Source organism: Wasmannia auropunctata, unplaced genomic scaffold, assembly GCF_000956235.1.
Source record: "Wasmannia auropunctata unplaced genomic scaffold, wasmannia.A_1.0 LD335769.1, whole genome shotgun sequence".
NCBI classification, from domain to species: Eukaryota; Metazoa; Arthropoda; class Insecta; order Hymenoptera; family Formicidae; genus Wasmannia; species Wasmannia auropunctata.
Genome location: NW_012027121.1, coordinates 24,812 through 50,427, shown reverse-complemented (window position 1 = coordinate 50,427; position 25,616 = coordinate 24,812). Strand labels below are relative to the sequence as shown.

Below are 25,616 nucleotides of genomic sequence, written 5' to 3'. Positions count from 1 at the left end.
TTAGTAAAGATTCGCGGTTTTCAGTGGCAGCGGGTCTAACAGGTAGGGCGGCAGGGCTGCCGAGAAGGGCCTGGGACTGCAGGAGCCCCAGGTGCCGCCGCCGCCCGCGCCGCTGTTACCCCGGACGTTGGGCGAGCCGTCGCCTGCGCCGTCCGTGTGCTTCACGTTCACCAGGCTCTGGTTGGTGATCGGCTTGATCTCGTTCGACGATAGCACGCTGTTCGAGCCGCCGGGCGGCGTCGCCGGACTCCTCGGCGAGCGTCCCTCAGCCTTCACGGTGCCGGCCACGGGACTGGACGCACCGCTGTCGGCCCCGATGCCGCTCTGCGACGTCGACTTCTGCTGGGCCAGCCTCTCCTGCTTGCGAAACTTCGCGCGCCGGTTTTGGAACCACACCTGCAACATTGACGCGATGGTCGACGGCGTTAAGTCTCGTCATTCATTCTTCCCTGACGATTTACACGGTGCAGTAACAATTAAATTCCCGAAATTAAATTTTTATAGCCCGATGCTATAAAAAAACACACAAAGAAGATTGAAAATATTTATTAATATCATTATTCAACATATAGTTCTGATCCGCTTTTGAATAACGTTTATATTGCTCATACGATGAATTGAATGCCTGCAGAGGAAACGCTTGTTCCCTAATCGACTTCAGTTGTCTCTGTTGGATCGATGACACATTCTCAAATCTCTTTCATTGCAATTTTTAATTTAGGAAACTAGACTACAAATATGACTATAATTCGAAAACCAAATGGGGCACATATGGTTATATGAACTTTTATCATCGCTTTGTGTCTTCTATCCATCAATGAAGTGGACTTCACATGTTAAGACACAATCTATACGTATATTGAATTTTCTATTATTGCAAATATTAAAGTCTTATTAAATTTTTTAAGATCTTAATAAATAACTTAATAAATATACGATTGTTTCATAAATTAGTTTATTAGAGAAAGGGATTGAATACACATGTTAAACTGATAAATGTAAAATTTTCATTATATTCATACTGTACAAATCAGTCTACATATACGATATAAATCATAATATATTTCAAGAACGTTAAATACAATATAATAAAAAGAATATCAAAGTAAGTACGATATAAAAACATAAAAATGATGAAGATCAGTTGGCATAGCCGAATACTGGTTTGAATGCATTTGGTATTTTGTAACGATTGTCAAGATTGGTATCAATTTGTTATCAATAAGTAATTGTTGAAAGTACTTATATAAAAGAGAGAATTATCGCGTACTATTAACATATGTAACAAATTGTGCAGAATTATATAATATATTCTTCTATTGGATATAAATGTATTAGTGCGCCATCAATTCTAATAATATCATATTTTGTATGAAACACGCTATTAACCTCTCTGTATCTACAAAGTTAATCTCTCTGATTTTCAAATTTCATTTTTTTATTACAATTTTCTCAAACTCTATGTGAAATGTCTTACAACAAGATAAACAATAGCCGATTTCAAAGGTCACAAATCTATTATATTATGACATATATAACTTTGATAATTATCAAAAACATTTAGATGTAGGAATTCTTTATACCATCGATAGTTGTAGATTATTGCATTACATATGGTATGTTGCATCTGTCCACATTATTTAAATACACGATCAATGTATATGATATTGAATTTATATTGTATGGAATTTTGCAAAAATATTCGCAATTATTATTTTATCTCTTATTTCTTATATTATAGAATTTTTTCTTCCTCACTTATTTTTAACGACATCGTTTTACCTAATCAATTTGGATTGAATTTTTTTTTAGCAAATCGAAAAAAATCATCAGTTATAGCAACATTTCAGTTTTTCACATCGCATGCTTTCATAGTTAAACGTTAAATTAATTGTAGGCTTAATTATGGAAGCTTCAAATTAAAAATTGTTTACCTAAACTTTAAATTAAATTATTTTTAAAAATAATAACTGGCTGTATATAGTGATCTTTCGAATCCTTGAAATTTCATTCGCGCATGTATGTTCTTTCGGTTCATTCAATCTCGAAAATTTATGGCCGCAACATTTAACAAAAAATGGTTTTCATCTAAAGATTAATAAAAATGACGCGTGAATAAAAGCAACAACAGGAAATAAAATTAGTAGCAACAAACCTATGCTTTAGTACTGCATTAGCTGATAATTCGACGAGGCTAGGTGGTACCGCATCTTCATTAACATAATGATCATATTTGGTAAGTAAAAATGGATTCATTAAAATATTTATAATTATATGGCTCAAATCAGTATAATGGATAGATTAGTGAATGGATCAGTGAATCGATCAGTACAATGGAATTCAATGGAAGGAGGCTTTTCGGTATATATAATAACTAGTTATGTGAGATGTCAAAAATTTCAAGATTTATAAATTTTCCATGTGTAAAGTAATACCATGTGTATGATAAAAGCTGCAACATGTTGTGATTAATCCTCAACTCTTCTAAAATATGTAGCTTCTCGATATATAATGGTAATTCTTTTAACTGAAAATGATGATAAATAATTAATAAAAATATTGACTAAATATTTCTTTTACAGAAAACAAAATCTCCTTTTTTAGTAAATATATCATGATACTTTTTAATTATGTGACTTAATAAATTATAACTTATATCTAAAAATAGCAAACTCTTTTGAATGGGTAATTGTTGCAGCCATTGCCATTTATATTGATCGGATGTTCCAAGACAATTATGTGACAGATCAAGCCGTTGAAGAAAGGATAAAGTACCAAAATCTTTCGGCAAGTTGGTGATTTTTGTTTAATAAATTCACATACGTTAAATTTTGGTAGTTTGTAAGGCTTTGAAGAAAGCTTCGAAGAAAATAAGTCATAATTTTTCAGATGATAAAATTCTGTCGATATTACATCTTCGAAGACATTTTTTTTTATTTGTCTTAGACCTAGATTGAGAAAAACTCTTTTAATTTGTATATAAACGATATATGTATATTGTCATAATATTAAATAAAAAATATTAAAATATTATTAATCTTGCAATATTTTTAAAAAGCTGTAATATGGTTTATTGCACAAAGATAGCTTCTCAATTAAATCATTTTTAATTACTTTTTATTATCATGAATCACTCGACTGTTATAATAGAATTATTTCAGTCTTATTGCTACTATAATAAATATTAATGAGAAATATTTTATGGATATTATGTGTTGTTATAGTAATCTGCTTAAATTAAATTGTAATCTTAAATTGTAAAAGATATTTGTTCAACTTTTCTTTCAAAAAAGAAAGTAAAAATTATATCAAATTATATAATCGCAGTTTATTTAAGTATGAAAATTTATAATAATAAATTAAAACGTTTAGTTTTTAATAAAAAGAAAAAGAATTCGTTACAAATTATCTTTGTATTATCTTATTTGTTTAGCAATACTTAAAAAAAAATCTTTATTCTTAAAGATAACTTTCAATTGATTGTTATATAATAAATTGCTTGTCACGAAAGTCAGCAACATTAATACTCTTGTAAATCTCAATATTACTGTAGAGTAATCACACTAGCGATTGAAATTGGATTGAGATTTGACTAATCAAAACAAAATTTACTGAACTTGATATTTGTTTTTCTTTTGATTGGTCAAATTCCAATCCAATCTCAATCTCGTTAGTGTGATTGCGGCTTTATATTGTTTATCGTTTTTATGATGAGATTTTAATTTTTATATCATCACTTTATGCGAAACACAGATTTTGTTTATTACAAAATCATAGAATTAATTTACAATATATAATTCGTACAGAGTAACGCTTGCTCGTGTTATTAAGCAGTGTGTGTCTCACGACGGAATGTGAAGAAAAAAGACGAATATCAGTAGACAAACAAGAAACGCAAAGATTCGGGGTCGACACAGTTAGTTGCACGAAATTCAAAGAAACTATCGTCAATATCGCAATATCGAATAATATCGACATGTATTGATCGCAACGATTACAATAACCCATCATATATTTTATTTCGATATTTTATTATATCAATACTGTATCAGAATCAAATGTGAGACAAAGAAGAACAACACTTTATAAACTTTGGAAAGAACACGCATGAAGTACACATTAAAAGATTAAAACATTAATGTTGTTCTTCGCGTGCCATACGCGTATAAGCGATCTTTTCTGCATATATCCATATGTCGGTTCCAAACAGGCTATTAGAAGAGACTTTTCTAGGCAGATTTACTCTCGATGATTTGCCTTCCGACTCGGAAGTTTCGAGAGATGGCAATTCGCTTCCAAAATCTAATAAAAAGACCGATTTAGAGTTATATTGTTCAGGATGGATTTAAACCTGAGTTTTTAGCGCAGAAAACGAAGAAAACCGATGCGCAGCTCTCACGCCACGATCATCTGCATTAATGTCATTACGCTTTCTGATCAAATTTCCTTTGAGATTTACGAATTGATTATTGCAAAATTATTAATTAAATACAACATAATCAATGCAATAATCGAATGTCGTATTTAAGATAAGAGAATTAAACATATCAGTAAAAATTCTGGAAGAAAAGAGGAAAGAAAATGTATTACAATTATAAAATTTTAATTGTAAATTTTACAATACTAGCACTACAGACGCGCGATATTTCTAATATTTTTTACTTTCTATTATAGTCGTTATTACACTATTAATCTGAATTGATTTTGACACACAATTGTCAAAATATGCAATGACAGTCGCTCCTGAAGTAAGCGCAGCGAGAGAACCAACCAATCACCGCAGAAAAGAAGCATCAAATACTTCGATATATACATATATGAAACTATCGATTTAACATGTCTAGAAAGAATAAAAAAGGTAGCTGACACTAAATCAGAATAGAGCCGACAGGCCAACATGGAGATTCCGTCAAAAACTCGAAGCAACTTAGAATTTTTGACAAAACGAGAGATTTTCTGCGGAATTTAATACGTTATATGAACGATGTAAATGTTGTTCGACAGCGGACGGAGACTACATTGAATGATAGAATTAATAAACATTTTCGATCTTTTTTTGTGTATTTCTTTATGACCTCAATCCGAAAATTTGTTGCACGGTGTATGTGTGCAATTTGTTAAAGTTACGAAATAATAGGGACACTCAAATTCATTATTGTGTATATTTTTTCGAGATATAGTTGTACTAATATTATATTTAGCCACTTAAATATTTTTTCTATGTTCATAACATACAGATAGGATTGTAAATATAATGTCAGTGAATCTTATAGCTAAATAATCGTTACAATGTAATTAGTTTTATGATATGAAACTTTTGTTAAAAATTTATGTAATGTATATCTTTATCTAATTGCAAGTATGTTAAATAGGCAAATTTAGGCAAGGTTGTAAAAATGTTGATGTTAAAATTAATTAATTTCTTATATGAGATATTCTTGTGTTTACGATATTTTAACGTATCCAGACATTTATGAATTATGATTTATGAAAAATTTATTTATATAGTATATCTAGATTGTTTTTGAATAATATGATTACAATTAATTGTCTAGCAAAGAAACAGAAATGTTCGAATTTAAATAAAGCAAAATGATGGTAACAATAATGATTTCCAATATACAGGACAGTTATAAAACACTTATATAAAATTTAAACTTCCATAATTTCCGTTCTATGTATGAATATATATATAATTAATCCGTTAAGAGAATGAATAAAGGAATTTATTTCAATTTTACATGCATTCATTCTTGGAATTGGTTCTCGTTTATATATAATTTACCGTCATTATGTTGTTAAACCAAAATATGATTCTAAATTTCTACAAATATATTTTGCAGTTGATTTACGATAAAACCTTGAATTATTAATCTTAATTGCAGATCGTCTAAAAAACGAGATTTTATTGAATGAATAATAATCTGAATATATCCCCATAGAAAGAAATCCAATTCAAAATTTGAACGCGGCAAAGACCAAGAAATCGGTCTATCTTTTCCATTTTATCTATTAAGAAAAAAATTTTTCGTAAATAAGAGATTACTTTTAGTGTATAATTATATTAAATTTAGTTATACTTACTTATAAAACTACTTATAAAATTTACTAAATTGCAATTATAATATTTTTAACATTTTTAATTTTATTTATTTAGTTTATAGAATGAAAGTTATGAAATTTTAAAATTGCACAAGGACTTTATAATTACTCTTTATATTTTATTTATATATGCTGTACAGATGCAAATTTTGATGTTCAATTTAAAATTCAAATTTTTTTTGTTGGAGATAATCGATGTCAAATAATTATTAATTTATTCAGAAATTAAAATGGTTTGAGGGTCTATATTGGAAATTCAGTCTTAGTTTACGATATCTGCGAATGGCAAATATTACATTTTTACATTTCCCGTCGTGAAAACGAGAAATTGTCGCGCGAGGCGCGTCAGAGTGCTCGCGGCGCGGCTCGTCAGAGCGAAACGACGAGGCCGGCCGTTCGGCGCGCTCGTAATTGGCCCTAGCCGGCCAAATGAAATATTTAACGAATAAAATAAACAGACACCTGCGGTGACCTGCATGTTAAAGTAGCGGATTTATTTGCTTTAGCGTTTATCTGACCGGTGGTGCTGCCGCTCATCCACCCTTTTCCCCTTCAACCCCCCCGTATCACGTCGCTCTGCCCCCACCGCGTCCCTGGCGCTCCCTTACGGTGGCGGCGAACTCCCCTTCAATCTCCGTCCCTCCTCGTCACTCCCTAAACTGTTCGTTCCTCAACGTGTGCGCACGTGAATCCCACCCCCGGATTTTCCAGGGGCGGCTACGTTCAGGGCTCGTAGGACGTAACTGCTCGAGCTGTCGGTTGTTGGAGCTAGGGGAGACTGCACGGGGGTTAGAAGGGACGCGAGATGGGCGGCGGAGGGTGGCACCGCGGCGACGGCGGCGGCGGCAGCAGCGGCAGCAACAGCAGCAGCGGCGGCAGCGGCGGCGGCGGCGGCGGCGGCGGCGGGAGGCGACGGCGGGAGCGCAGGACACCATGATGAACGTGATTGCCCTTTCCGGCTGGCAAACACTGGGGCTATTGGATTTTTATCAGCTGCTGCTGCTACTGCTGCTGCTACCGCTACCGTTGCCGCTGCCGCTGCTACTGCTGCTGGTTGTCGCGCGTCGGTTGCGCAACCGGCGTGGCGATTTTTCGCGAAATTCGAATCGTAACTATGCGACGAACATCGTGAGCCCCCCCTCGCGCGCTAATTAATCCGAAATTGATTACACCTGGCATCGCGTTTCTTCGTGATCTACCGTTGATTGAAAAAAAAGAGAAAAAAAACAGAAGCGAGATGCAAAATCAAACCTGGTCAGGAAGAAGGATCAATTTAATCTTAAAACATAAATCTTTCGAGAAAAAGAAAGAGATTCTGTCTTTTATTAAGGACACAGCCACTAAAAAAATTTCACATAAGATGATGGAATTAATTAATTAGATAAAAGAGTTTATATCGATATTTCCCAACAATTCTAATTAACATGTTTAATTAATATCTTCGCACTCGGATTTTATTCAAAATGTACAAAATAACAGCAAAATTGTAGGATGTGATTAGATTTTTGTAGCTTTTCTGTAAAGTTGAACATAAGCTAAATTGGAATTTGATTAGATTTTTATAGTTTAAAGTTGAATAATAGATCAATTTTGCTATTTATTTATTTTTATTTTTATTTTTTTTCAAAAGCTGTCTCGCGATTATCGACTGTGTCATGAATGTGCTGTCCGCGTTATATGCCAAAGACAACGCTAATAATTCGTATTTGGCCACGGACCAAACCTCGAGCAGACCGTAGCATGTGTGCCGTTGTTTGCCGAAGTGTCGACAACGACGACGACGACGAGGCGAATTAGGGTGAGAGAGCGCGTTCGCGCGCGCACGCGCGTGTAGCGTTAATGTTAAACAAATATACCGCGCCAAAATAAAGTGCAACAAGGCATATCGACAGATGTCCAGCACCTTCTGGATAAATATTTAATCATCTCTTTATACGGGAGCTGTACGGGAATTCTACCCTCCGCTTGCTCTCGCGCTCTCTCTCTCTCTCACTCTCTCACTCTCTCTCTCTCACTCACTCTCTCTCTCTCTCTCTCTCTCTCGATCATGCGCTTCGATACTTGTCCATACGCGCAAATGCGTCTCTTTAGTTTATTTTATTATTTTGTCATACCTTCCATATTTTAATTATCAATACATGTATCTTGCTAATTTTCAAACAGACTTATTTTGTTCGATAAAAACTATGAAGTATGCTTTTTAATATTTTTATCATTAGAACGATTTCTTTAATTTTATTTTTGTGTTATAATTAAATAAATTACGCAAAGATGTGACATAATCAATTTTATAGATGACTTTTCAGACAAAACATGATTGAATATATTCAACTGATGTACATAATTCATTTTTCAAAAAATTTTCATCAGCACAATTTTCATTTTGAATAGTATTTTTTTTTTCTTTTATTGAATTAATATGCTATAATATTTTCTAATTCTATTTTGCTATTTGCTATAATCTATTTGCTATAATATTTTCTAATTCTACAGAATTTTTTTATTAATTTATTATTTATAATTATAGTATTAATGAGAAATTTAATTGTAAGTAATTACATTTCACATAAAATTAAACATATATGCATTGCATAATTAAAAATGACTTTTTACAAATTTTTCACTGTAGTAAAATTGATTTTTTAAATGGCTTACACTTATTTAATACATAGAAACTATTCTACATATTTAAATAACAGTTATAACAATCGTAACATATAAATTCAATAAGGTATTTTACGTTAATATCCCTAGTGAACATTTTTCTTAGTTTTTACAGAATTTCTGTATACATTTCAGAATTTGTTTCAATTATTATTTTACAACTATATATTTTATTCTTTCAGATAATTTCTTAGATTTTTTAATGCAAATCGGAACACTGTTCAGAAATAGTCACGAGAAAGTCTACATTTATTTTAAATCTTTATTTATATGAATTATTAAATTTTCTAAGATTTCTCATTCTATATCTTCTGAAGAAAACTTATAAAATCTTATATATAAAGAGATTTAAAATACGTTTTTAGAAATCTTCATAAATTTAAAATATAAGAAATTCTTAAAAATATTATGGGATAATGTGAGGGAATATTCTGCATTTTTATACACCGCATATAGCAGCTGCTAATTCAGATAGAACGAAGTACTTTTGCTTGATCAAATCGTGACTACATTCGATATTGTTGATGTCGATGATTAAAGTAAATATCGAGGCATTAAGAATTCTACAGAAGCACCGCACGATGGTGCAATTTGCGCTACGCTTATCCGTTTGATTCACCCTACGTTTAGGCCTCGTCGTGATTTTCCCTTCTCGAACCAGTTAACCGCGGATTTCGCTTGGCTGCTTTCTGACCCCGGGCCGATCTAATTTGATATCGGCGAGATATATTTCGCGATGTGATAAATCAAATCCTATCCGCCGATAAAATGTGAACATATAACTATATTATAATATAAATAAACTCTCTAATAAAATTTCAATTTCATTTAATTACAAAGATATTTAATTGATAATTGATAATTGTGAAAAGAATGTTATAATCAAATTTTCGTAAAAATGTCGATTGCAAATTAATTAAACATTTCGCAGATGAAAAAAATGCGCAGAAATTGTTCTTATATACCTAATTAAATATATAATACGTAATTATATATGTATAAAAATATCTATACTTTATATGTATGTATAACTTTTCACATTGCAATTTTTTAATCGATTTAAAAAACAAATATATAATTTTAACAGAAAAAGAAATTTAATGATATCGTAAAATGGAATGATTTTGTTGATTAAGAGAAAATGAGTTTTATAAAAAATGTTAAATCTCTCTCTCTCTCTCTCTCTCTCTCTCTCTCTCTATTCTTCTCATTAAGTTTTGTGTGTCTAATTAATTTGTAATAGAGTCATTCCGACAATCGTCCAACCAATAAAAGTGAATGTCTCCACGCTACACGGACCGTAATTAAGACTGAGATGGCAGGCTGATGCGCCTTCACCCTAAACTTATTTCCTTAATTGAAAGTCTGGATCGCTGCAGTTCACATACAATACGTATAGCAAGATAGAGTACAAGAAAAGCGATTACATTAAATCTGATTAACATTGTTCTCTCTCTCTTTCTTCTTCCCCTCCTCTCTCTCTCTCTTTCTTCTTCCCCTCCTCTCTCTCTCTCTCTCTCTCTCTCTCTCTCTCTCTCTCTCTCTCTCTCTCTCTCTCTCTCCTCCTTTCTATGTATTTTTAGAATATACAGTTACGTATTGATTGCATAAATGCAAAAATCTATTTATTTATACACAAAAATATTACTATCGTGACATTTTAGTAAAATTTTAATAGAAATTGTTAATAAAACCAAGATTAAATTGGTCATAAAATCTTTAAAATTGTATCAGTATTTTGGAAAAGGCCAAATCCAAGGCTCCCTTTTTATTCCTTTCAAGAATGATAACAATCTTCTAAACATTTCTAATCTTCTAATCATTTAATTAAAATAATGCTGCATTTTTAGATTGCAAGTATAACGATAAGCGTATAGTACTTACAATTGGTCCAAAAAATGTATAAAAAAACACATCCGCCTTTTTTATTATAACAGTCGAATTGTAATAATCATAGAACGGCATGAGATTGTTGTTTGGACGCGCGCGCGGAATGACGTGGCTGCGAGAAGTGACGGAATTATTCTTGGCGGCGCGCATTCTGGTCGTTGCTCTTCTCCTCTCTCTTTCCCTTGCCGACGTCCTTGATGCGTCGTTCCGCCACGGATGATACCCAGCAGGACAGTTTTTAATCACTGTAAGTGGATCTACATAGAGCTCGCAATTACCGGCGCACACTCTGGCATGGGCCCCTTGTGTATCAGCCCAGCCCCGACACCAGCCGCCAGAACCCGGGCAAATGTTTTCCCCATTTCATCCCTCCGTGCCACCAACTGCAGTAACCCCCCTCGGACTCCCTCGGAATCGTCTCTCTTTCTCTCTCTCTCTCTCTCTCTCTCTCGTTCTCAGCCCTTACACCCTCCCCTTTGTTCATCTTTTCTGTCTCATTCTCTCCTTCTCTCCCTCTGTTGCTATCTCTTAGACATCGCATTTTTCTTCCTCTTACAGTCGCTTCTCATTCTAAGTATTCATTTTTCTTTTATGCCTCTCTCTCTCTCTCTCTCTCTCTCTCTCTCTCTTTCTCTTTTTTCCTCGCTACCTCGAGGTCTCAGTACGTCTCCCTTACTCCTTCTCCTTTCCCGTTACTTTTAAAGCCCCGTGTCTCTTTTCCTATCTCGTTTCTACCTGGATCTCTTGGATCGCACATCTCCTTCTATCTCTTTTAAGATCCTCTCTTGTTTCCTAGCGTGCTCATCCCTCTTCTTTCGCTTGTCTTCTTCTCTTTCTATCGTTCGATTTTTTCCCTTTTTCCGCTTCCTTCTTCTTCGACTTCTACAGTCTACTGCTGTCTCCCGAACTCTCTCGTCCCTTCCAGAACAAACCCTAAATCGTGAGTGTGCTTGTCTTTGTCCTTCATTCCCGCAAGACACAGGGGGACGTCTTGTTTTACTTGACAGCGCGCGGCGTATCCCACCGAGGGATGGAAGGAAATTTACGTTGATTTTTCGACTGTGCCGGTCGTACCCCCGAGGCCTCGAGATTGCCCTGTCCGACTTTCAGCTTCATCTTTCGAACGTTCATTTCAGATGAACAGGTCCAACTTCAAGTATCAATCAATTAAACGGTGAGAAGATAATTCTATATCTTGATTTCTATCGTTTATATAAATTCTAATCTTTACAATATTAAATTGGATATTATTATTAAAACTAATCATTTTTAATCTATATTAAATATTGTATTACGTCTATTTTGAATCTTATATTCCTAATTTAATATAATTATGTTCTGATATTGCATTAAGAAAATCCTGTTTTTATTGTAATCATCCTGTTTTATTTTTAATTAAAAAATTAGATTTCTATAAGGAAATGATTAGAAAATAAACCATTTATATTTTTCTAAGATTTTAATTTATCCTAATTTCTTAATTAACAATATTAAATAATCTCTATCTGTGTATTGTATCATACACAATCATTAATCTTGTTATAAATAATTACTGTACATCTAGCATTATTATATGTATTTTATAAAATAAAATTATTGATTGATTAAAAATTTAGTAACATCGTGAGTTATTCAATGCAAAACTGTTTGCACCCCAGTAACAGAATTCTATACTATGTTAATATTATTTTTGATATTGTATTTTCCGAATGTATATAGATAATATATACATAATTATATTACTTTCAATAATTAATTATTATTCATAAAACACTAGTCCTATATAAAAGCATTTTCCGATGTCATGTGCAAAATAATATTATCTTTATTTATAAAAGTATCTCACTTTTGGGAGACATATTAAAAGTTATCCCTTTAGGTTTTAATTTTTAGGGGACTTTTCTTTGATAAAATTTTAACTACTTTTTCACGGATATCAGTCAATTAATGCTCTATCGACAAATGTCATTCACCAAGTACAAAATACCGCAGCCGATCTTTCCGAAAGCCCGTGTTTTCCGACCATTTCGCGCATCGATACATGCCCGCGGGTGAATATTAATCTCGTTAGCGGCGAAAAACACAACTTCAATCGCCTGTCCCATATCGGAACGTTATTGCCGCCTCGCTCCCTTCGCAATATTACATCACGCGCACTTGACATCCCAATTTAGAGAGAGAAGGGGGGGGGGAGAGAGAGAGAGAGAGAGAGAGAGCAAGAGAGATCAGGTTTGGAACGTATTATGCACAGCTCCGCTGCTCTACTACGTTAATGGAATTGTAATTCATACTGGATGACATGTGACTCAGAGTAGCGAAACGTGCCGCCACGCGACGGTCGGAGCGTCGTAGTCAATGGGACATGCGGTGTAACGACAAAAGTATCACAAAATACATAAAGTATCATTCACATGAAGCTCATCGCGATAATGCAATAAAATATTGCAAAATATTCAATTTATTATAATTTGCTCACTCTAATCGCTCACGTAAACTTAAATAATTACTTAATTAGTACCCTGATGCACAGATGGAGATTAATAAATTTTTTCTTAGAACATAATTTGTAACATTTGTAAACATTTGTGCGTCCGTCCAATGAGCAATTGCCAGCCAATTTTCGCCAGTTATTATTATTTTAATAATGTAAGTATTTCGATTCTAAGCACTCGCAAAATAAATATATACGCGTAACGTTACTGAGGGTTGATATTTTATGACGTGAAGACAACAAACAAAGAATTACACAAAAAATCTAAATTACATCACCTTAAAGCAAATTAATTTAAGAATTAATGCATTATTATTTAAAAAATTTAGAAATGTCTTGTTACTCAACTAATTTATCTGAAAAGAACTAATTTAATCATTTGTAATGTTTTAAAATATTTCTACATCTTTCTGTGTTATTTTTTCTATATATCTCTCTTACTAACAATAAATAATTAAATTGTACGCTTTAACTTACTAATTGTAAGTTAAAGTAAGTAAAGTGTATAGCTTGGAACTCTTATTTCTTTTGTATTAAAGTTAGATACACATTTGATTTTGTATATCTTATACACAATGTTTTTAAGAGAAATATTGCGCAGCTGCGTTAGAATCACTTGCAACGCTGTGTATTTGTTGTATGAACGAGCCTTAAATCGACAGGAACAACTTCCCTGCTAATCAGAAACTCGTCGTCCCTTCGTGTGTAGCTTGTGTTGTGTGGCATCGGTCCAATCGGGAGCAGATATGGGTCAGCGCTGATTAATCCCGCGCCACGTTCATTGCCGATAAGCGGCGTAGAAGATGGAAACATGGAGCAGGACCCACAGGTATAATTCAATCGCCGAATGACTCATGACCGCTTCCTCGAAGCCGAAGACAGATGAGCCGAGGAAATTGCCGGTCTTGAGAAACCTCGTACATCACGCGACCAGAATAAAATGTGGAGGGATTCGTGATCATTTCGATGAGGTGAATATTTTTTTTAGAAGTAAATGCATATTTTATTATGGATAAAATTGAGCAGACGTGTTAAAATTAATGTTGTTAAATCTATTAGATATTTTAACATAATGTCATAAAACGAGCACGACATAATTCAGCAATTTTGAGAAAATAAAAATAGAAAGTGCGTGAGTGTGTTTTGTGGAAGGCATTCATCTTTTCACAATATAAATAGTTACAATTAATTTAGTAATATTTTAGAATATATAAAAATAATTTAAATTTTTTTCGAGGCGCTCTTTCCTTTTTCTACATTCTATTAAAAATATAGAAGATCAGAAACGTGCATTATTAGAGTTTCTATATTTATATTCTTCTTGAAGAAGAATGAATCTGCACAAATTTAATGTGATTATGAAACGACGATAAAAGGAATGAATGAGAAATTACAATCCATTCTATTCTAAAGACTGAGTGTGACGTAATTGTTACGTGCTCGTCGAACAGTAATCAGAAAAATTGAATCTGTAACGTTGGATGCTAATTATTGTTTCATCATGGATACAAGTATTTTTAGTGAAGTGGTTTTGAATAGCGCGATCGTTTCTATCAAATTCGCTTCGATATTCGCTTCTATCCGGCACGAGCGAAACTGTTATCAGCAAAATGTCAAAACGAGTAACATGTTTTTTAAACGCATCTCCGTTCAAAAATTGCTCTTGACAGCGTGAGTAATAATCTCGACGAAAGATGTCATTTTAGTATAGTGTCGCATACGTGGATCGCGTGCAGAGTTGATTTATCAATATTACATAATACAGGACATTAATACCATCAATAAAATATTAGCGCTAATTCGAGCGAATATGAGTAAAGGCTAAGGATTGTTGTTGCGGCAATAACATTCTACCTTGTTCATTTCAATTCTTTAAGATATTACATCAAGTTTTATTTAATATGTCTGATATAATTTTAGTAATTCCTTTTTAATAAAATATATTTTAAATTGCACATAATAATAATTGTCGAGATTTTGAAAAGATATTAAGGCAAAAAATAATAAAAAAGCAAGAAAATTAAAAAAGTATTTAATAAATATAAGTTATTAAACTGCAAATCAAAATAAGATAATAAATAAAAATGTGAATAATATAAAGTAATATAAAAGACAAAGTGTATATATTTTTCTTTTGCTTAGAAATATTAAAGAAATATTGCAAAACAAGCTATTTCTTATTTATTCTATAATACTATTTCATGGTCTTTGTAAAAATTATAGTTTTAATCATTCGAATCTCGCATATTTTGGCGACAGTGACTAATCAATTTCCATAAAGATTTCAAAATTCACATTTGTGATACTGATATCAGTTACCTCTTGAATATGCCTCGATATTCTTCCCAATATTCGACATCACATCCGTCGAAAGTGTCATTTCTACAGAGATACTCTTTTCGCCGTTTTCGGTGCCGCGAACGAGCAGTCGATCTTGCGCGCGACGATCAAGTTATAGCCGCTGCATAATGCAACGGATAGTGTTACAAATTCAATCATCTTTCGGATATTTTTATCGACGTCAGCCGCGCCAACGACGAGAGACGGGATATTTCTACGCGGTGTAACACACGCGCGTCGAGAGAATCTCGACTATCAATAGCACGCTGACTTAGTTATGCGCCCCTACCTAACGCTGCCAACTAGAATTCCGATATCCGTTAGAGTCGGCCTCTGTTGTTGCAAGGTAATACGATCCAGAGCGCGCGTTTTATCTCTTCTTAAGGTGCCATATTGCCGCAAGTTTCGTACCATCGTATTTCACCATCATAATCACGCTCGATCGATTATCGAGCACAACGGCATCATATTCGTTTTACGTTATTCCATAAATGTGAAATTTCATATCTTATAATTGTAAGTTTCATGTAGAGTTTGCTCGAAAAGGTGAGAAAAGAATAATCGGCATTGCTAAATTTACAAGTAGACATACTAAAAATATATAGAAGCAGATTCTTTGCAGTACGCTTTTGATTGCCGGATTATTGATTACAAAATTAACTAAAGCTTTGCAAATAGAAATAAGCTCAATAATTATATTAATTTGTAATGTGCAACAGTATATTTTGTATTTTTTATGTAACTGTTATGAAAGTATAAAAAAGTAACAAATAGTTACAAACACAATAAAATATAGTGTAAATTTATTGATACTTAGCAAGCATAGTTAAATTAAATTTAAACACGTTACGTTTAATGCAAGTGCAATCATTAATAAATACACGAAACTAGGAACAAAATATTCTAATGATCATCATATCATAAAAAATTACATATTATTATGATCAGTAAATTTACTGATATGTATAAATTGCTGACATTTTAATTCTCACTCCAAAAATTTCATACCATTTAGGCCGGCCGCCATGTTTTAAGAATTAAAAGTTTTCCAAAATGTGGAAAATTTAAACAATAATACTGTTTTTTACATAGTCTTTTATTTCTTTTTAGCTGAATAAACAACTTTGAGATAAAAAAGTAATTATTAATACAAAATATAATATATTACTTTTATTAGATAAGTATTAGTCACTCATTGTTATTATTTCTAATTATATGTATTCTAATTAGTTTTAATTGTAAGTAAATAATATTATGTTCTAATATTAATTAAAGTTCAACCTGAGTTCTATTTCATCATATATTTTTGATACTTTGTAATAATAATACAAAAACAACGTACGTCTCATTTTCGACCCTTCAGAATCTTTTAATAATATTTCTATAAAAGACACACTAAATGCCATGTTATTAATGTCAAATTATTACTAATGAGCACACGCGAAAACATTTCAAAAACATAGTCAAATGGTAGTTGTTCAATTGAGGACTTGGGGCAACTAATCAGCTATGTATACACATCAGTGAGTAAATTTAATTAATTTTTAATAACATTTATATTTATATATTTAATAGGATCTCTATTAAATATTTACATTTTGTTTTATATCTTTTGTTAGTAATAGATAGTGTATTTTATAATTTATGTAATAATCAAAACAAAAATAATAAGTATATACAGTAATATTATTACACTAAATTTATAAAAGTATTAAGCAAATTATTATCTAGAAATAAATAAATAAATAAATAAATAAAGAATATTGTTCTAAATAAATATAAAAATGAGAATATATAATAATGACTTTAAAAAATAAAATCATATTAAAAAAAATAAAATAAGTGTTCTGTGCTTTGTGCGTGAAAAATTTAAGTTTACTCTAATTTATTATTGTTAGATTTCTGTCAAATCGTCGAAAACGTTATTTTATTTCAAGCTAACAATAAAATTCTAAATAGTAATGAGAGCATTAATAATGACAGCTAATTATACTATATTATGGATAAAATATGAAAAAGAAGAAATGAAGGCAGGCAATTTTCGGGATAAAGCTCTGTCGAACACATATCCCTATAACTCGATTTATATTTCACGGAAAATAAAAGTAGAGAGGTAAGATAGAGATAATAATAGCAGCTGATTAGGAAGTATCTTAAATGAGATATGAAGAAGGAGAAATAATGGTAGATAATGTTCAAGGAAAAGAGTTAACGGAAACATTCCTGCGTAACTTAATTTATACTTCGCGCTAAGTGAAACTATAGATAGCGAGAGAAAATAGGGGTAGTAATGGCAGCCGATTAGGAAGTATCCTGGAAGCAGGATGTGCGGGAGGGGGCGGCGGGAGAGGGGAAAGGGGGGTGGACGGAGAAAGCCAATGACTCTCACGATGCGAGAGGGAGGAAATTTTATCGAGCAGCCGCCATCGACGAGATGGAGGGCTGAGAGGGATGAAGGCGAGAGGGGACGCAGGGGTTGAATCGGAGGGTTGGAAGACAGCCGGGGGTAGGATAACTCGCAGCAGCGAACGAACGAATCACGAATGAAGGGACGAGGAAACTCTTGAGGGACCGTACGTCCTGTCAGAATGGAGGAGGGCAAAGTCGAGCAGACAAAGGACTTACCCCACCGCGGGAGGATAAACCTCACCAGAGATGGCGGTCGCGCCGCGAACCCGCAAACTACTAGAGTATTAATAGTTATCTCGCGCTTCATTATTGCGCGGTCCTCGTTCATGATACGCGAACACGTTCGATGGTGCACAATTGGCATAGATAAGATTACCAACATTTGTAAGAATACCTTTTCAGCCAATTTTAATCGTTATTATCTTTTTGTCCAAAGATACTTAATTAAATTAAATTAAATTAAAAAGAAGATTCATAATTTGCCTTATATGTAAAAAAATAGAATAGAAATTATTTAGTCATGTAAAACATTTAAAAAAATAGCATATAAATACAGGAATAAAAAAAGCATTAGTAGAGAAAAGAAAAGAGAAGAAATCACAAAAGAAAAAGTGAGGAATAGAGAAAAGAAGATTTAAACAGATATTTAAAGATACAAGATATTATAAGATATTACGAGAGATTATAAGATATTTAAAAATATTGAAAAAATGTATGCAAATCTTTACATGAAAGGAATTCGTAAAAATAAAATACGCAGCTTTTATGCCGGATATCGGCATCACAGAAATGGTTACTCCTCTCACTTCTCAAGATAGATTGAATAGCTTTATTTCCACTTAGAAAGTTCAAAGACCATTGAGAATTATTTTTGACTCGCAATTTTTCAATGGACTAATTTAATGAACCTCAATAGTATCAAAATAATAAAGAGTTTGTTTTTGTTTAAATACATTTTCTTATATCCTTCTCTTAATATCTTATTAATTATAATATGTATAACATTATTATACAGTTACAAAATTACAAATAAAAAGTTGTAAATCATAACAATATTATGACATGACGAATGATCAAGCATGTACAATTTTGCTTGCCTTAACCTTGAATAATAAAACTCTATATGTAACTTGACATCTTCCTGGCGTTATTTAAAATATCAAGCTACTAAAAATACATAAAAAGAAGATTACAAAAATATAAGAAAACACAAAAAAGATATTATAGATAATCGAAGTATGGATTAATCAAATATTGTGCAATAGGTATATATAATAATCAAACAAAATCTATTGTAGATATAAATTAGATTATATAATTATATATAATATGTATACATAATAGTATATAATTATATATTTATATAAATAAATATATATATATATATCTACCTATATATGTACATATGTAATTATAATATGTGTAAATAATTTTGATATTATTAACAATATTAATAAATACCAGTCTTTTTAGGAAATTAATAAAGATGAGATTTCGCAGAAGAAAATATCAAGTTCAATCGAACTTATAATATAAATACAACCAAAACAACCACTTAGATTTTCATATTCTGATCGACACAGCTGCAATGATTAGGGCTGTAGGGTCAAGGGGTTAACGGCAGCTTAAGTAACTTGCCGTCGCCAAGATAATCGCGCTCATCGTGCAAAAGTGGATTATACGCGTTGGAATATCAAGTCGTCGCCGCAAATAGCGAGCGATTTGGTTCCACAGTCGTCGAATCGCCATCCCTAATCTCGCCGTGTAATAATATCGCGATCGTCGATGGCGAGCGTTATATTAATCCGCGCCTACGTGTGTGTGTGTGTGTCTCCGAGATAAGATTAAATTTATTGCTCTCTCCTCCAAGCCCGAAACCAATGAAATCGTCCGCACTTCTCGTCCGCGCGCTAGATAATCTGAATGAAATTCGGCGAGGAGGTACTTCGGCGGCGCTAAGTGATGCACGTCAGTCGGGAAGTCTAACTTTAGGACCCGTTAGCGTCTGGAGAGCTGTCTAATCGCGTTACCGTACATGTACCTCACCTGTCCTTCCCGCGACACCTGCGTCCTACCGCGAGCAGGTAACGTCATGGATGTGTACGAGAAACGAGTAGAGGGAAATCGACGAGGAAGCTGTGACAGATAGCTCCCGATCTTAATTACATGCCTGTTTCCAAGAGATCGTGTAAATTTATCTTACATGATGTAATTTTACTATATACATGAGTGTTCGATAAAAAATGAAAATGGCGATTATTCTGTGATGTCGTTGATAATCAATTCATGTTATACAAATAAATGCTCAATAAATAATATAATTCAGTCTATTTTGTACAAATATGATTTAACAAAATTAAATTATTATTTGTACAAAATAGACTGAAGAATTTTATTATTTATTTGCATTAAATGATTTTTATTAAATTTGAATTTACAATATTTAATTAATATCTAGCTACACACACAATATTTAAATTCATATTCTTATTGCAAATTTATTATGAAATAAGACTGTTTGATTTTGAGTTTTATTTGCTTGTTGAGTTTATTTGTTTAGTTAGAATGAGCACTGCGATTAATATAACGCGAGATAAGAATTAAACTAGAATATTTAATAATTACTATTAATATTTAATATTTATTATTACTTTGGAAATTAAATAATTGTAAGTGGCGCAGTTTTCTTAAGTCAATTTTTCAGAAAAAGTAGACTTAAAATATTCTAAAGAGACCAGCATTTCTAAGGATTGTTTTAGTAGTTTGAAAACATTCATGTCATATAAAAATACATTTTGATTTATGCACGTATAATAACTCGAAAATGATGTAAATTAAATCGTGCAAAACGAGAATAATTTTCCCGGACTCAGTTGTCACATTTAAGAATATTTAACATGTTTATCTCCAATTAAAGCTGTAAATTGGGAATTGTTCTCACATTTCGTTTCGTGCAGTCCCCAATTATGTTAAAATCAAATTTTCGAGAATTATATCTTGTATAAATAAAATCTATCTAACAAGTGAAATTTTTTCACAAAAAGGATTGTCGGTCGTCATTTAATGTTACATTTTTGCTCGTTTTAACGGCGAAAAAGAGTTCGAAAATATTATGTAAGCGTAATTTCGCGTAACGTAACGTAAGAGAAATAATTTTATAGTAATGTTTGTACAATTCTTACGTCGTTTATCTTTTGTTCATGATAATCCGTCATGCGTATTAGACAGTATAATCCATCAGCTTACGACCTGCAGGTAGCCATGAAAACGAAAATGGAGTCTGTAATGTAATTACACTACACTCCTTCTGCGAACTCACCCTCAACTTTCCGTCAACAATCCTCTCTTTACGCGGATGAAACAAACTATGCGATATGCAATGCAAAATTTTATATATGTACAATCCAAGAAAAAATATTCTTTCCTTATAATGGCCGTAAAAAATTATTTCAATTATTGTGTTGCTTATATTGCGCAAATGTTCAGTTCTTAAGTATTCTATATTAACGCTATTAGACTTTTAGAAATATCATATTCAATTGTATGTAATACAATATTGATGATTGATGTGTAGATATAATTATGAGTTATAATTACATTCAAACTTTCAGTTGCACCAAGAAATATCGTGTAGAAAGTGCTAATTTAACGTAAAATTTTAGAAAAAAAAGACTTAATTGCGGTAGAACTTAAAGAGAATAGACTAACCTGCACTCTAGCTTCCGTCAGATCGATCTTCATAGCGATTTCTTCTCTGGTATAGATATCTGGATAATGCGTCTCCTGGAATGCACGCTCCAATTCTTTCAGTTGGGCCGACGTAAATGTCGTTCGTATCCGACGCTGTTTTCTCTTCTCCGCGAGGCCATCATGCCCCGAGTAAGCCTTATATCCCAAACCGCCTGAAATTATAGATATAAAAAACGTCAATAAAGGTAAAAATAATAATTGCAATATAGTGTTAAAGGATAATTTTTGAAATTTTCATCTTTTATTTAATATTGCAGCGGCAATAACAATAACAATAATAATGTAATAATAGTAAAATGAATTACAATTAAAACACGGTGGTGCAAAACGCATTAAAGAAAACAAAAATCTTTATCTTCTCGCATCATAAATATGAAAAAAACAATCTTTATATACATTGAAAGATAAAGTAACAAAAATATGATAATTATAGCAATAACGGTAAATGTAACGTTTATGACGGGAATATATTGCACTTGCAATTATTTGTTTAATATTAAAATTTTATCAGCAGGAACGAATTAGCGGGAAGCAATTAATATTTCCTGCGATAATAATTCCATATATCTTTGTTTTCAACGAGAAAAAGTATATATTTTTATGTTCTATATACTTTAAAACTATTACTCCTATGTAAAATTATCACATCAAAATAATTAAAATTTCACGCTTTCAGATTAGGATTAAATATAATTTAATTTGCAAAAATCCTTGAATAATTATGAAGATATGTATATCCGTGGAAGGCTTTTACTTTGTACGACTGATATCACATCTGATATATCCTTACGACAGTTTGGTAGGTATTTATAATTCTGGTTCCTACGCGGTGAATTCATAAAACGTTAATTAAAGCATGACATATACTACGTTGCATAATATACTGCGTGACATTCTTGCGCGCGCCTGCACGTCGAAACAACATGTGTGATGTTGAATTCAATCGAGATCAATTATCAACTAGGACGAAGGGAGCTAAGCTCCCTGCTCGTGTGTGACATGTTTAGCCCCTTCTAAATCGCCGGAACAAACATAACAAAGCGTCGCACGTTCATAGACCGACGGATTGACGCGAGGATAAAGGAGCTCTTGTTAAGCCATGTTACAGTCGGAATTATGAATTATTTATTACAGCTTATTGATAATCTTAATATACAATAACGTGTCGACGTTAATATACGGTATTATTTATTAACTTCTATATTTATTGACTTGAGCCATTTAAAACAAGACAAAGAAACTCAAAGTCGCAGATTAGATATTTCAATAGTTGAACTTCGATAACTCGAATATCTATAACTTGTAAAACACTCAAACTTTTTTCCTTTAAGCTATTATAATCGAAAAATTATAAACTCTCGTACAAAGCTTCTGTAAGTCGAATTTTCATATGTTAACTCTCTTTTACTTAAACTTTGATAATCGAAACCTCTATAACTCGAAGATTTTTATAGTTTTTCCTTGAGATTCGAGTTATCGAGATTCGACTGCATAAATAATCGATAGTAATAAATTATATCTGCATTTAATAAGATGTTTTAAATAGTTATTAAACAATTAGATAATTATATGTAATAAGTTTTCTAATAATTTTGTAATGTTTTATAATACTTTATGATACCTTCTTTAATTAAGTTGAAGTTAAATGTTTCTTGCATAGTAAAATACATATACTATAATATACGGGCATATGACAGCATACATTGTTTTTAGATACAAATATGTACGTGACTTTTTGAATAATTATAATTATTTGTTTTAATAACAAATTATCTAAATTTATGAAGTCAATTCTTGTCGAAGAGAATATTTCGTATCATAAATTATGCATCAACATTTCTATTTCCAATAATTAAAAGCTTTATTTAATTAAATGTGAAATCAAAGAGTTTGAGTAGCTTCGTTGAAATTAAATAAAGAATGAAACCTGAATATCTATTTACGTAATCAAATTTTAATACAAAAAAAGTTCCTCAGTTAGTTATGCATCATTTCAAAAAATATCGACATCTTATCATTTATTAAAGAAAAGGCGACACCAAAGTTAAAGATTTTATCATTAAGGGGAGAGTCTGGCGTAGAAAGCGATTTTCAAGGTAAATTTCATAATTAAAAAAAAAAAGCTATTGAATATAAAAACTTAAGATTTTGAGTACATACTTATTCAGTTTAAACTATATATGTATAAATTTTTAAAATTGTCTAACAATAAGATCAATACTCTTAAAATTATAAACCGTTGTGTATATCCCAACTTAAATAATGGTGGACATGATTAGATGTTTTTTATCTATTCAAAATAAACAAATCAACAAAATCTTTTTAATCTACTATATGAATGTTGCGTTCGTCCATACTAGAAAGTTGTATTAAGATTTATGAATTTGTGAACATTGTATTAAGAAAGTGGCGATTCTGTAAACATAAAATTCTAATTTTTTAAGAAGTTGTCCTCTTTTTCTTAGTAAAAAAAAATATAAATTGTAAAGATATTGACTTGATGTTATAAGTACGGACAAAAATGACATTTACATATATTAAAAGTTTGTTAATAGTTACGTTTGTTTCAGATGGACAAAATCCTTTACACACACACAAAATTATGTTGACAATTATTTTAAGATAGAATGCGTATAGTGGTTTATAACTTCAAAAATATTGAATTGAGAAACGTTCAAAAATGTATTCATACAGTTTAAACATGAATAAAAATATACTTAAAAATAAATATCTTAAATTTCTATGTATATTTAATAGCTTTTCATAAAAAAAATTAATAAAATTTAATCCTGAAAATCGCTTTCTAGATGAAAATCTCCTTTTAAAATTTGATGCGATAGAATTAATTGGCTATAAATAAAATCAATTGTCTAAAAAATAAATGTCAGACATTAAATTTTTATTAATACTTGATAAAACATTTGGATTTCGATTCCATCGTAGCAATTGCAGATTTAATAATTACTTCATAATCCGGAAATTACCCGAAAGTGTACGCTAATTAATAGCTGAAACAATCAAGTGCTTGAAAAATTATACGCTCAAACGTCACTCACTCTGAAGATTGATAGCCGACGGGAAGATGGAGGCAGCGTGCCGATGGACTTCCTGGGACCTGGCGGCCATTACGGAGCAGGGGGTCGAGTGGGCCCCATGGTGCGCGTGGGCATGGGGGTGCGCGGTGTGATGGGCCGTCAGCGGCGTGCCACCGGCCGCGGCACCCGCGGCCGCTGCCGCGTTACCGGGATATCCGGCGGCTCGTGCCGCGGTGTAACGGTAAGCCGCCTGGCTCATCTGCGAGCACGAGCTCAGGTCTCCGTAACTGCACTGCATCTCGCCGGCGGCCAAGGCGCAGCTGGAAGCTTCGAAGCCGGCCGCTGCCGCGGCCGCGGCCTGATTCAGATACGAGTAGTCCATAATGCCGCTGGCTTGACTGCAAGTAAATCTCCACTTTGCGTTACTCCGATGGCACGTGACGACTTGGAGAGTCGTTTCTTCGCACTCCGCTCCACAATAAAAGGCAAACACGCCTGTGACTGCAGTTTTGGATGACACGCACTCGTGAAAGAATCAACGGCGGGCCATTAAAAGTCACGACGTTTAACACGTTGATGTTGACCGGAGATATAGGTACAATACTTTACGAGAGAAAAAAAAGACACTCGTTACGCGTTAAATGTGATGACAAGTGCAATGTGAAATTTAAAAGGTCACGTGAGCAGCGCGATTTATCCGGGCCCGTTTGTACCCACGTAGGTATATGCGCTTTCGGGCCCGTTCGTCCGCGGGTAAGACCCGGGTAGACGAGCGAGCGGTAGGAGCGGCACGCCGCTCTCTCGTCGGCGACGCTTCAGCGAGACCGGGAATCGTGCCGGGCCGCCGCCGGTTGGGTTCCTCGATAGCGGCTTATGATGCGTAATCGGATCAGCGATATCAAATTATTGCGATTACACCGCGGATAGGAAGAAGT

The 25,616-nt window shown here is 32.8% G+C and overlaps 1 protein-coding gene across 1 annotated transcript; it reads right to left on the bottom strand.

Annotated features, from left to right (window-relative positions):
• LOC105456086 (paired mesoderm homeobox protein 2A-like) lies at positions 1-25,063 on the bottom strand. Its single transcript, XM_011699862.1, has 3 exons — positions 24,703-25,063; positions 21,605-21,798; positions 1-396 (listed from the first exon to the last, which is right to left on the bottom strand). The coding sequence occupies exons 1-3, from the start codon at positions 25,061-25,063 to the stop codon at positions 1-3; spliced, it is 951 nt and encodes a 316-aa protein (XP_011698164.1).
• Positions 25,064-25,616: the final 553 nt, after the last annotated feature.

What these genes read in the sequence shown, in the direction of transcription:
- LOC105456086 (XM_011699862.1), bottom strand. Translation starts at nt 25,063, where the DNA reads ATGGACTACTCGTATCTGAATCAGGCCGCGGCCGCGGCAGCGGCCGGC. An exon ending in GTCGGCTATCAATCTTCAGA is followed by an intron (nt 21,799 to 24,702) that starts GTGAGTGACGTT and finishes CTATAATTTCAG; the next exon opens with GCGGTTTGGGATATAAGGCT. An exon ending in TGACGGAAGCTAGAGTGCAG is followed by an intron (nt 397 to 21,604) that starts GTTAGTCTATTC and finishes TCAATGTTGCAG; the next exon opens with GTGTGGTTCCAAAACCGGCG.